This window comes from Stegostoma tigrinum, chromosome 15, assembly GCF_030684315.1.
Source record: "Stegostoma tigrinum isolate sSteTig4 chromosome 15, sSteTig4.hap1, whole genome shotgun sequence".
NCBI classification, from domain to species: Eukaryota; Metazoa; Chordata; class Chondrichthyes; order Orectolobiformes; family Stegostomatidae; genus Stegostoma; species Stegostoma tigrinum.
This window is the reverse complement of record NC_081368.1, coordinates 23,767,899-23,780,897: the sequence shown is the minus strand read 5'-3', so window position 1 is coordinate 23,780,897 and position 12,999 is coordinate 23,767,899. Positions and strand designations below refer to the sequence as shown.

At 39.8% G+C, this 12,999-nt stretch overlaps 1 protein-coding gene across 1 annotated transcript in view; it reads left to right on the top strand.

The window, feature by feature from the left end:
- The window catches only part of LOC125458806 (nuclear protein AMMECR1-like), a 188,198-nt gene extending 175,236 nt beyond the window's left edge, over positions 1–12,962 (top strand). Inside the window, exon 9 of the mRNA XM_048544501.2 lies at positions 8,475–12,962. Within this exon, the coding sequence (XP_048400458.1) occupies positions 8,475–8,589 (115 nt within the window). The 3' untranslated portion in view covers positions 8,590–12,962. The remainder of the gene's footprint in view (positions 1–8,474) is intronic.
- Positions 12,963–12,999: the final 37 nt, after the last annotated feature.

The window sequence follows — 12,999 nt, the reverse complement described above, 5'->3', positions numbered from 1 at the left end:
GATTAAAGCCAGGGCAGTGCTGTTCATAGGAAAGATGTTGTCATGGCAAAACTATGGAATTAATTTGGATGAGATAAAATGCGCTGATGGGCCTGCATCTAGAATTATCATGTGATCAAGGTTTCCTTTCTAATTTCTCAAATGGGTATTTGTTCATCTGCAATGAATATGTGGTTGTTGCATTTCTATACCTCAGTCTGGGGTGACTGCCGGCAGATGCAAGATAATATTTTTGCAGCACCTTTCCCTTCAGTTTCAATTTTAATTTTTTCACTTAATGTGCACACACACACTGGCATAGCAGCAGACTTGATAACAATTAGATGTGTCGAAGTGGCAAGTTAAGTGTGTATTCTATCACTTCATGATTCAGTAAATGGGCATTTTGTTATACTTCAGGGAAAGCAATTCTTCTGAATTCTGTTTTGCTACTTACTCCCACATACAAAACTGTAACATGCTTCAAAAGGGTTATTTCAAAGAATGTGTGCACTAAACTATTTTACTTCAAATTTTATTGAATATTTTATTTTAATGCTTCAATATATCATTATAAGCCAGCACACACACTGATTTTGACATATTTGTCTTGGTTTTATTTGTGGGACATTTTACCTCAATTCAAACTAGTTCAAATTTCATTTGTAATAGATTTTTACCCTCTCCACTGAAGAGGTCATGCTTTTGCCTCTGTCTGTGAGAATATACTTGACAAAAACTATGGAAGTTTCAGTACAATTTGCATATAATATGGCTGAGAGAATACTTTTTGGCAAGGATATGGATCCTGGATTTTTTTTTGAAGGAACTATTAATAATAGAGGAGGGGGCAAATTATTTTCTTTGGATATTGCGTGCTTTAGAATGGTTCTCTCTGCTGCTATGTTGAAATGTGTTGCAGCTGTCAAAATGAGTATTCGGAGTGGGTTGCTGGATTTAGATTGGCCATGTTTCTGCTCAGTGACAAGGAAGCTTTTAACAAAGTGAATTTTCCTTGTTCTTTTTAGTTGAAGCATCCACTAGGGCAGGGAAAATTCTCAAGGAATGGCTTTGCAATTGCAGTTCCATTGAATTAATGCAGTGTAGAGAAGTACTTTACTGACTGCCCTCCACTCTCTCTTGTTAACGACATCAGCATTAGTGGCATTACACTATATGTGTCTTTCAGATAGAGGTATTTAGGGGTTAGGATTGCACGGATAGGTGAAAAGCAAAGCAAACTTGGAACATTGATCTTTGGCTTCCAATTAGCCACGGAAAACTCTGCCCAGTCACTATGATATGGTAAACACAAGGTGGAGAACAAATGAGTTTGCAAAGGCACGTTTAAGACTATTACATGAGCATTACTAACTCAATGCATAAGCAAGGCTTCCGTCATTCCAACACCATCACCATCACTTGCAAAATACATCACGCCATTTATGTATGGCCAACTATTCCAGGTAAGAGTATGTCCTTGTCATTCTGGAAATACCCTGGAAATGTAACTGAAATGGAAAGCTAGTGTGAATTTCCATTATCTTATCCCAATATTTTCAAACAAGGGAAAAATATTAAGAAAAGTGCTGCTTTACATTGCTTAATCATGCTGCAACAATTTAGTAATGGATGCAGACTCCGATAATTACAGATTAACTAAATGTTTATAATTCTGCAAACTTCAGTATTGTTAAATACCCAAAGAGAAATTTGCATTTTGATGGGAACTTCATCTTTCATTTCAAAGTCAGTCCCTAATTCTGCTATCATGGGACACAGAATCTCTATCTCTTTTGTCTGTCTAGAGTAGAGCAGATGGAACCTAGGGCAGTTGCATGCTCCTCTTGTAGGATGTGGGAGGTAAGGGTCACTACTCGTGTCCCTGCTGACTTCACCTGTGAGAAGTGCACCCGATTCCACCACCTCACAGACCATGTTAGGGAACTAGAGCTGGATGAACTCCAGATCATTCTGGAGGCTGATTGGGTGACAGAGTATTTATAGGGAGGTAGTCGCACCCAAGTTACAGCATAAAGATAGCTGAGTGACCGTCAGGAGAGGGAAAGGGAATAGGCACACAGTGGAGGGATCCCCTGTGGCCATTCCCCTCAGTAATAATTATACCACTTTTTGGATACTGTTGAGGGGCGGGGGGTGGTGGCGGGTGCTGAGCACATGTTCTGTGGCTCAACAGGGAAGGGAAGAGAATAGGAGAGCAATAGTGATTGAATCTTCTATGGTTAGGGGAACAAACAAAAGATTCTGTGGTTGTAAATGAGCCTCTCGGATGGTATGTTGCCTCCCAGGTGCCACGGCCAGGGATGTCTCAGATCGAGACTACAGGATTCTTAAGGGGGAGGGTGAGCAGCCAGACCTTGTGGTGTACTTTGGTACCAGTACATAACAGGGAAAGGGATGAGGACCTGAAAAGCAAATAAAGGGAGTTAGGATGGAAGCTAAAAGGCAGGACGAGCAGAGTAGTAATCCTACAATTACTACCTGTGCCACAGGCTAGTGAGGCTAGGAGAGAGTGGGTGCAGCTGAACGCATGGCTACAGAGCTGGTGTAGGAGGGAGGGCTTCAGATATCATAGAATCTCTAGTGTGGAAATAGGCCTTTTAGCCCAACAAGTCCACATTGACTCTAAGTATCCCACTCAGACCCACCCACACTCCCTATAACCCATTCACTTAATCTACACATCCCTGAACACTATGGGCAGTTTAGCATGGCCAATCCACCTAACTTGCACATCTTTGGACTGTGGGAGGAAACTGGAGCATCTGGAGGAAACCCACGCAGACGCGGTGATAATGTGCAAACTCCACACAGACAATCGCCCAAGGAAAGAATTGAACCCGGGTCTGTGGTGCTGTGAGGCTTCAGTGCTAACCACTGAGCCACCATGTGGATCATTGGGATACCTTATGGGGATGGTGGGACCCATTCAAGAAAGATGGGTTGCACTTGAACTGGAGGGGCACCAATATCCTGGGCGAGAGCTTTGTGAGAACTCTTTGGGAGGGCTTAATCTAGTTTGGCAGGGAAATGGGAACCAAAGCTACAGATCAGAGGATGGGGTAGCTAGTGTACAGGCAGATCTAGTAAGGAGAGAATCTGAAAAAGGACAGTCAGTTGATAGAGCAAAGTTGCATTCAGTGTGATGGCTTGAAGCGTGTCTCTTTTTCTTAGTAATGCAAGCAGTTTCAGGAATAAGGGTGACGAGCTTAGAACATGGATCAGTACTTGGAGCTACAATGTTGTGGCATCACGAACACTTGGGTATCACAGGGGCAGGAATGGTTGTTGGATGTTATGGGATTTAGACTTTTTTTTTAAAAAAAAGGGTGGGAAGTAAGAGTTGGGGGAGTGGCATTGCTAATCAGGGATAGTATCACAGCTGCAGAAAGGGAGGTCATTGAGGAGGCTTTGTCTACTGGGTCAGTATGGGTGTGTCATGGGTAGGAAAGGAGCAGTCACTTTATTAGGAGTTTTTTTGTAGACACCCCCCCCCGCCAAATAACAACAGAGACACTGAGGAACAGATGGGGAGGCAGATTTTGGAAAGGTGCAGAAGTAATAAGAGTTGTTCTCATGGGTGACTTCAACTTCCTTAATATCAACTAGAACCTCCAAAGTGCAAGTAGTTTAGATGGAGCAGGTTTTTGTCAGGCGTGTCCAAGAAGGATTTCTGACTCAGGCTGACATGTTGAAGTTGGCGCTTAGCAACGAACCAGCCCGAGTATCAGATCCCTCCATGGGAGAGCATTTTGGTGATAGTGATCATAACCCCCTGACCTTTACTATAGTCATGGAGAGCGATAGGAGCAGCCTGTGTATGGGAAAGTATTTAATTGGGGGAGGGGAACTACAATGCTACTTGGCAGGAACTGCGGAACATAAACTGTCCTCAGGGAAATGCATGACAGAAGTGTGGAGGTTGTTTAGGGTGCACGTGCTACGAGTGCTGGACAGGTTTGTCCCACTGAGGCGAGGAATCGATGGTAAGGTGAAGGAACTGTGGATGACAAGACATGTGGAACATCTCTTCAAGAGGAAGAAGGACGTTTACTTAAGTCTGAGGAAGCAAGGATTGGACAGGGCTGTAGACGGTTACAAGTTAGCCAGAAAGGAACTGAAGAATGGAGCTGGGAGAGCTAGAAGGCGGTATGAAAAAGTCTTGGAGGGTATGATTTAAAAAAAAAGCCCAAGGCATTCTATGGTTATGTGAGGAACAAGAGAATGGCCAGAGTGGCCCTACCCATAATCAGGGATATTGGAACTTGTGCCTGGAGTCGGAGGAGGTAGGGGAGGTCCTTAATGAATACTTTGCTTTAGTGTTCACCAGGTGAGAGGGACCTTGTAGTTTTTGAGAACAGCATGAAACAGACTGATAGGCTTGAACAGGGTGATGGGAAGGAGGATGTGCTAGAAATTTTGAAAAACATGAGGGTAGATAAGTCCCCTGGGCTAGACAGGATATACCCAACATTACAATGGGTGCGAGGGAAGAGATTGCTGCCCCTTTGGTGATGATCTTTACATCCTCACTGCCCACTGCAGTAGTTCCAGATGACAGGAGAGTGGCAAATGTTATTCCCTTGTTCAAGAAAGGGAATAGGGTTAATCCTGGAAATTACAGACTTTCTTCTATGGTGGGCAAATTATTAAAGATTCTGAGAGATAAGTATTTTGTAAATATTTGGAAAAACATAGTTTGATTCAGGGAAATTTGGCTGTCTGGATACAGAATTGGCTGCCCAATAGAAGACAGAACATGGAAAGTATTCAGTCTGGAACTCGGTGACCAGTTGTGTTCCACAGGGATCTGTTCTGGGACCTCTGCTCTTTTTGATCTTTTATAAATGTCTTGGATGAGGAAGTGGAAAGGTGGGTTAGTAAGTTTGCTGAGGACATGAAGGTTAGTGGAGTTGTGGATAGTGTGGACGGCTGTTGAATTTGCGACAGGGCGTTGACAGGCTGCAGAAGTGGACAAAGAAGTAGCAAATGGAATTCAACCTAGAGAAGTGTTAAGTGATTCGTTTTCGAAGGTTGAATTTGAATGCAGAATCCAAGGTTAATAGCAGGATTCCTGGCAGTGTGGAGCAACAGAAGGATCACAAAGTCCCATAAGCAGGAACATCTGCTCAGTATCCAACTATTCAATCCCCTTTAGTATTTTCTATACCTCAGTCAGATACCACCCCCCGCCCCGTACATCTGAACTCCATGTACACGCCCAAGCTATTCAACCGCTTCTCATATGACAGCTTTTTTGTGCCTTGGAATCAACCTTGTGAACCTCCACTGAACTGTCTCCATTGCCACCACTTCCTTCCTCACATAAGGAGATTAGAATTGGACACAATATTCCAGATGTGGTCTCACCAACACCTTTATATAATTGTAACTACACTCCATTACTTGTGTAATCCAGTCTTTCTTGCAACAAATGCCAGAATTCAAAGAACAAAGAAAAACAAAGAAAATTACAGCACAGGAACAGGTCTCCAATTTGAGAAACTCCCTTCTACTACTACTCTGTCTCCTGTTGCCTAGCCAGTTTTTTATCCATCTAGCTAGCACCCCTGGACCCCATGTGACTTCACTTTCTCCATCAGCCTGCCATGGGGAACCTTATCAAACGCCTTACTGAAGTCCATGTATATGACATCTACAGCCTTTCCTTCATCAATCAACTTTGTCACGTCCTCAAAGAATTCTATTAAGTTGGTAAGACATGACCTTCCCTGTACAAAACCATGTTGCCTATCACTGATCAGCCCATTTTCTTCCAAATGGGAATAGATCCTATCCCTCAGTATCTTCTGCAGTAGCTTCCCTACGACTGACGTCAGGCTTACTGGTCGATAATTACCTGGATTATCCTTGCTGCCCTTCTTAAACAAGGGAACAACGTTAGCAAGTCTCCAGTCCTCCGGGACCTCACCTGTGTCTAATTCCATTTACCTTTCTAAATATACGCTGCACCTGCATTCCCACTTACTGCAATTTGTTTACAAAGACACCCAGATCCCTCTGCACTGATACACTTTGAATCTGCTTCAGATTTAAGTAATAATTTGCCCTTTTTTGTTTTGGCATCTAAAATGGACAACCTTTCACACTTAGCTACATTGAACTCCATCTGCTAGATTCTAGCCCATTCTCCAAGCCTATCAGTATTCATTTGTAAACACTTTATTTCTTCTTCACTGCATTCCCACCTAGTTTAGTATCATGTATCACCTATAAATAGATGACATGAGATGTGGGAAGAGAAAACAGTTGTGTGCATTCCTTACAATCTGAGTGTTTTGTATGGCTGTGCTGAGACTAAATTTGAAGATCCCAGACCTTATCCAACACCAGTTACAGCTGCCAGTGACTAAGGAATTAAAATGCAATGTTAGGTCAGAATCGGATGAGTAGGGATATCTGGAAAGTGGCTTTGGTTGGTTAATTGTGGGATAAGAGGAGATTAGGGAGATGGGAAGGGGAAAAGCTAGGGAGAAAGATAATCTCAGTTGGAACAGATTCACCACATAGCAATCTTCTCTAACCTGCATGTGTCAGTCATATTTCTGGGCAAGAGTCTGAGTTACCCAACATGGGAGACCAAGGAGCAGCCTATGCAGTGCAGGTGCAGTGTTGAAGACCAAGGCACTCCCTTTATTTAAATGACACTTGTTGCCATATTTTATGAGCTAAAGGACAAAAGTCTACTTTGAAACTGACAGCAATGTGCCAGTTAAGTGATGAGCATTTAGGGTAGATTGGTTGTATAGTTAATTTCAGTAGGACCAAGTCAAATTATTTCAGGGAGGGGCAGATGCTATGCACTGGGGAAATGGGGGCTGTTCACCTGGTTAGGGTTGGGTTGGGTTGGAGTGCCTCAGCTTAGAGGAAGTGAGTGTCTATTATGATCAGGTCAGGGGAAGAGTGGCCAGTTCAGTGGAATTGTGTTTGGGTCCATCAGGTTGGTAGAGGGATTGGTTGGTATTCTCGGGGGGAGTAGTTAGTGATTTGCTGAGGTCAGAAGATTCTGGCTTGCTGTATAGGGGGTGATTTGGGAATTGGGTTGGAAAACATAATTATGGGGGAGGCGGTTTTGGTGTGAATTAGAGGTTCAGTTTAAAAGGACCTGGTTATAGGAGGTTTTGAATGTTTCCTGGATGAATAATTGAGCCAGAATACTCAGTTCTCCGAGGATTTTTCAGAGGGCCACCAGTGTGCTGGAGTTATCCATCAGAAGTTTCAATTCCCAGGCAATTCCCATGATGTTAGCTGCCCAAAGAATTCTACATGGTCCCAGTTCACAACTCCAGTCTATGCTGCTCCAGTGACTAGCTATCAGAATATCTGAGCCAGTATGGAGTTCTCCTAATTTAACCATTGTGTACTCTTTGTTGACATAAGTGCTAAATGGTTATAGTCGTCTCTTTAATATTTCTTCCTAGCTGTCAAGAAAAGCAGCTATACAGGTAACTTGGCAATTTCACAGTAATTCTTGGTCCTCAATAAAATTTTGGTGTGAGATTGTTATATACAGAATGACTATATGCATATGTTGAAGGTTTGCCATGTGGCATTTTAAATATCATCCAAACTGAATAGACTTAAATTACTGCTTCACTGTTCATTTCCAAACCTAGAATGTAGGATTCCAATTCAAACAGAGCTTGTATTCGTATAACTCTTCCCACGCCTGCAGGATTTCTCTAAAGAATTTGCAATAATTTACTCTGTAGTCTAGTCTTTAATGTTAGCTCAAGTACGCACAGTAAGTCCTGCAAATAAGTGTGGCAAACAATAAGTTAATGTTGATCAAATTGACTGAGGAATAAATGTTGGGACAACCAGAAAATGCCCCTTAAGTAAAAGCAAAATGCTGTGAATGCTGGAAATCTGAAGCAAACACAAAATGCTTGAGAAGCCTGAGTCTGGCAGCATCCATGGAGAAAGAAATAGATTATTCAAATCTGATGTGATTTTTCAGAGTTTCCTTGTTCTTACTGTTTGGACCCAGTTTAACATGTAATCCAACAATGGCACCTGTGCCAAAATAGCATCAATTCAGTACTAGACCAGAGAGATCGGTTTGATTACATTCAGCCCCTGGAATAGATTTACGATGGACTCTTCAGGGGGGTACTGAGGAGAGAAAAGAACATCAAATTGCCTCTATAGCAGCTGAGGGAATCATCTTGGATACATGATAGTAGTCCATTACTATCTTATAAAACAATTGAGGTAAGTGGCGGAAGTACTCCCCTTTTGTCAAAAACCAAACTTTGTTGTTTGTTTACTTTTAATTGTCTGCCTTGCTCTCTGTGTTAGATTTCTGACTCATCTGGGAAAGTATTCATGTCATCAGTGTTATCTTGCAGCATAAAGGCATCTAGTGGGATGCTCAACATGTTGGCTGAGTGCTTCTTATGAGCTTTTGGCAAATAAAAAAACTGATGTGGTTTGTTCTCTGTTCTCTGCAGGTACCATAGTGAAAAGATGACACTGAGTTACTCAGAGTATCTAGCTCACCGCCAGCATCACCACTACCAGAATGGCATTGCACACCCTCTACCACCGTACAACCATTATTCCTGACAATGACTTGCATGACCAGTCACTTGATCTTTCAGCGGACCTCTTCCCAGGGGACCCTTCCCCTTCTTGGTCTAGCTATCTCTATTACTGTACCATTTTATGATGTTAGTTTCCGTTGCCATAGTGGCATGCAGCGAATTGGCTGATGTCAATTTGGCAACGGGTGGTAACAACTCATAATTATGAATCATCGTATTTTTTTTCAGCATGCCCTTTCATAAAATAAGTTCCGAAGAAATTCATTTTTTTTCATTCTCAAAATTTCCTAAACCTGTGGATGAATGGAAGGAGAGTTGAGATAATTTAGGTTGGTCCAGCTTGAACTCTTAATTTGCAAGAGCAGGGCTAATCAAATAATGTCTTTGTTCTTGGCAGATATTGGACCTACATTTCTTCAATGATTGGATAAATGTTCTTTAAAAATCAGAATTCTATAGTTTCAAATGTTATAAAGGAGTTACAAATCATTTCAGCATTTCATTTGATTTGTATAAAATCCCTTTTGTCATACTGACCATTTTAGTATGAATTGCTTTTTAAATTTACTACATTTTTTGTTCTAAAATGCAGCTTTCAAAGGACAGCAAAATTTTGTAAAAAGAATTACATTTAATTACTCAAGTTACAAAATATTAAGCATGGTACTTGACCTGTCATGATTGAGATGTTTGTCAAAACCTTTCACAATAACAATTCTATTGGTATACTTGTCAAATGGAAAGTAATTAAGATTATATCCTGCACCCTTTGATCGTGTATATAATTTGCGTGTGTATGTATACACAGCCTTTTTTTTCCCTTGTGGGGAAAGATTTTTCTTAATACACTGTTATAATTAGACATTTATCTATGAAGTTTTTTTTGCAAAAACTTGCATGGAGTGAAAAATAGGTTTAACAGTTTGATTTATGAGTTAAAAATACATAAATATAATGCAAATCAAGGTTGCACAACATTCAGTTTAAAAGACTGGCCTGCAGGCTATCTATTCTGTGCTCGTAACTTCTGTGATAGGGTGCTAATTCTGAATTGGTAAAGGTAATAACTGGTTCTGAATTTCTTTCCGCGCTGATGGCTATACCCAAAACATCACATCTTTCAGTCATCTGGAAACACCTTTTGAAATGTTGTATAATCAGCCATTTGTTGAATTTCATTTGGCTTTGCGTTGCAGCAAAATATAATTAAATACTCCCAACTCAATTTCCCACTGAATTAGGATAGAAAACAGTACAAATATAGATTTGGTTCTGGGAAAATATAATTATGGACTTCCAATTATTAGCTGAACTTTGATTCTTTAAGTTCTAGCTCTTGTTTTTGTACCTGTAACATTTTACACATAAACAAGTATAGTTTAAGCCAAACTGCTTAGTTTATAGATGATTAACTACAACAATTTTCAGTTCTCTGTTTCATCATATTTAAATTGGTACACTAGAAAAGAGGGAGCTGGGCAAACATGGTGCTAGAACTCAGGAAATATTAATGTGCAGTATTTGTGCAGCCTGAGGCTCCCAACACGTCTGTGTAAAATTTATTTTGTTCAGCTGCTTATTGTCAGGAATGGAAATTTAAATTAGTTAAGTTTATTATGACAACGCAAATTTTCCAAATAACAGAAACTGTTTGGGAAAATGAGAGATGATCGGATGTGAGTCACTTTAGATGTCTGCTTTTGGTTGTCACAAATCTAACAGAAAACCTAGAATATCCACAGACTTCAGATCAGCAAGTTCTGAATTAGTGTGGTAAAATAGGTTAGGAATATGAAGTTTAACAACATGGTGTTATTGTGGAACTGATTTTTTTTTAGAAAAAGAAATTCAGAAACTGAAGACTGCAGGTGCTTATCTAAATTGAGAGTTTAGATTGAATGTACATGGGAATATTGTACATTTGATCTTGAAGGACGGTGTTTCTTTGTAGTAATTTTAAAGATCAGATTAAGCTTTAGATTATCATTAAAACAAAATTGAAACAAGTTAAATCTGCAACAATACTCATTAGCATTTCTTTCTACATTTATTATTTCTTCAACTTTGTAAATCATTTCTAATTTAAGCCAAGGGTATGACACCATAACAAGATATTTGTCATTATGATCCAACTTTATTAAAATCTGGCTAATTATTAAGAATCTGCAAAGTTCAAAACCTAAAGTAAAATCTGTCTCCTTGTAAAAGATTCTGCAGCATTTCAAGTACTCGTTAATGTTTATTTTATTGGATATGTTCAAAAAGGCTGCATTTTTCAATTAATTATCAGTGTTGGAGAAAACCATTAATTGCTCCTTTGAATATCCTTAGCTACGTAAATGAAATTGTAATGAAAAGTATGGTCTTTAGGTTTGGTTAGATTCCCAGACAGTGAAAGATTTTGCCTGTGTCCTATGAGAAGAGTCCATTGTGTGACGCTGAAGCTTAGGTAACTCCTTCCATTATTCACATTGAAAGAACTTAAGAACTGTACATCCACAGTAATTGTCGAAGAGAAATGATTTATTATATCACTTGTGTTGCCTTAATTTTGACACAAATAGCACAAACTGAACAATCTTGGCTGCCAAGTGGAACTTAGTTTACTGAATTTCTCTGAACATCGTGTCCATCATCTCAGCATGCTCATTCTTTCTTTGAGCTCACCACTAGTGGGGGAGAAAATGGTGCTATACGACTCTGAATGGGTCACGTGACTGGTCATGCTGACTCCGAGATCATATCGGAATTTTCTTGATATATGCAGATATTATACAAAACTTTACTACCAGTGTAATAATGATAAAAACAAATAAATAAAATCCTGCAGCCTTGCAAGGACGAGGTCAGCAATACTTCCCTGCATGGCATGGTGGAAAGGGACATATCTCGTCGTGTGTCGCTATAGGAGCATGACAGTGTGTCCATGCTGGTCACTTTCTTTCCTTTGGAAAAAAAAATAGTTAAACTGAAGCATTAGATATTTAATATTTTTATGGGGCTGTCACATTACCTGCCGCCTCTTGAACATGTTCAATTTTTATATACTGTTGTGCAGTCAAGGTTACATCACGTTGTTGTTCAGACCGAACCAAAGATGCCTCCAGCCATGATCTAATGCTGCTGTGAATTAAGCCTGCTTTCCAGTCCTTCAAGGCTATTGCAGGAGGTTTTAACAATTTGTTTTTTATTTTTGTACAATTTCTAACTGGTTTTGCTAGTAGCATTGATTCAATTAAGTTTAATTTGAAGATTCTCAATGAGCACTGTTGAACATTGATGTCTGGTAACTTTGCCCATGCAGTGGCTGTATCGAAGAAGCCCCATAGTGTGCCTCTCAGACCTAAGGGTTTCTTTAATCTGTATCTTAGAGACCAGCAGAAAATCTTTATACTAAAGATGTTTAATTATTTTTATCATTGTTGTTTGAACTCTTGTTTCTTAATTTTACTCTGGACCTAGTAACTGCACTGGTTGTCAATCGCACTGAGAGAGCGAGAGAGTTGTGTTTCAGACTTTTGTAACAACACATGTATGACAGTTTTTGTACATTGAAATCAATTCTTTTCAGAATTTTTTGGATCTAGTTTCTAAGTTATTTTAGTGGTTTTTTTATATGTTAAAAATGAGATGAGTTAACACTGTCACCAGCAGACTGATTTACCTACTGATGCTACAGTGATGCTGGGTTGACGGCTACCTGGTGTAGCTTGTGCCCAAAAAAATGTTTTTTTTCTTATTAGTAACTGTTGAATAATGGCACCACAATATATGTGAAGAACCCCCTTTCATTATGACTAGATCCTCCTTCCACATTTAAAATTTTACAATTACTATTAGTGTGATGATTGTTGAAATGGGCATTTATAGTATGGTTGTAAGTCAAAAAGCGGGGGGAGGGACTTTATAATAAAAATGATCAGTGGGTCTGTGAGACATGGATTGTGGAACAATGTAGTAGTTTTAACACTATTGTTACATTTTAAAGCATTTACCCAATAAAATATTAAGATTAATACATAATTGGTCTCTGTTGGTACACGAGATAAGAGTGTTTCACGTGCCTATGTATATTATACTAGTTACAAACATACAAGAAAAATCTCACAATTATTAAATATTGTGGGTTTAGTGGATTAGAAATGCTTTTTATTTGATGGAATGGACTTTATTTTTAAATGTTCAATGGTGGAGGTAGCAGTCACTGAAAGTATTTCCACTCATGTTGGGAGCGATACCACTTCACAAAGTATGAACAGTACCAGTGGATCCAAATGGACTCGCAGCAAAGGGAGTCCACCCAGCAATGCTCTCTAAAGGGAGTCCATCTACAATCAGAACAACATGAATTCTGGAACCTGCAGAAACCTACACTGACTTTTTCTAAACTCAAGATTATTGGGGGTGTGGGGGGCGGGGGGGAGAAGAGAGG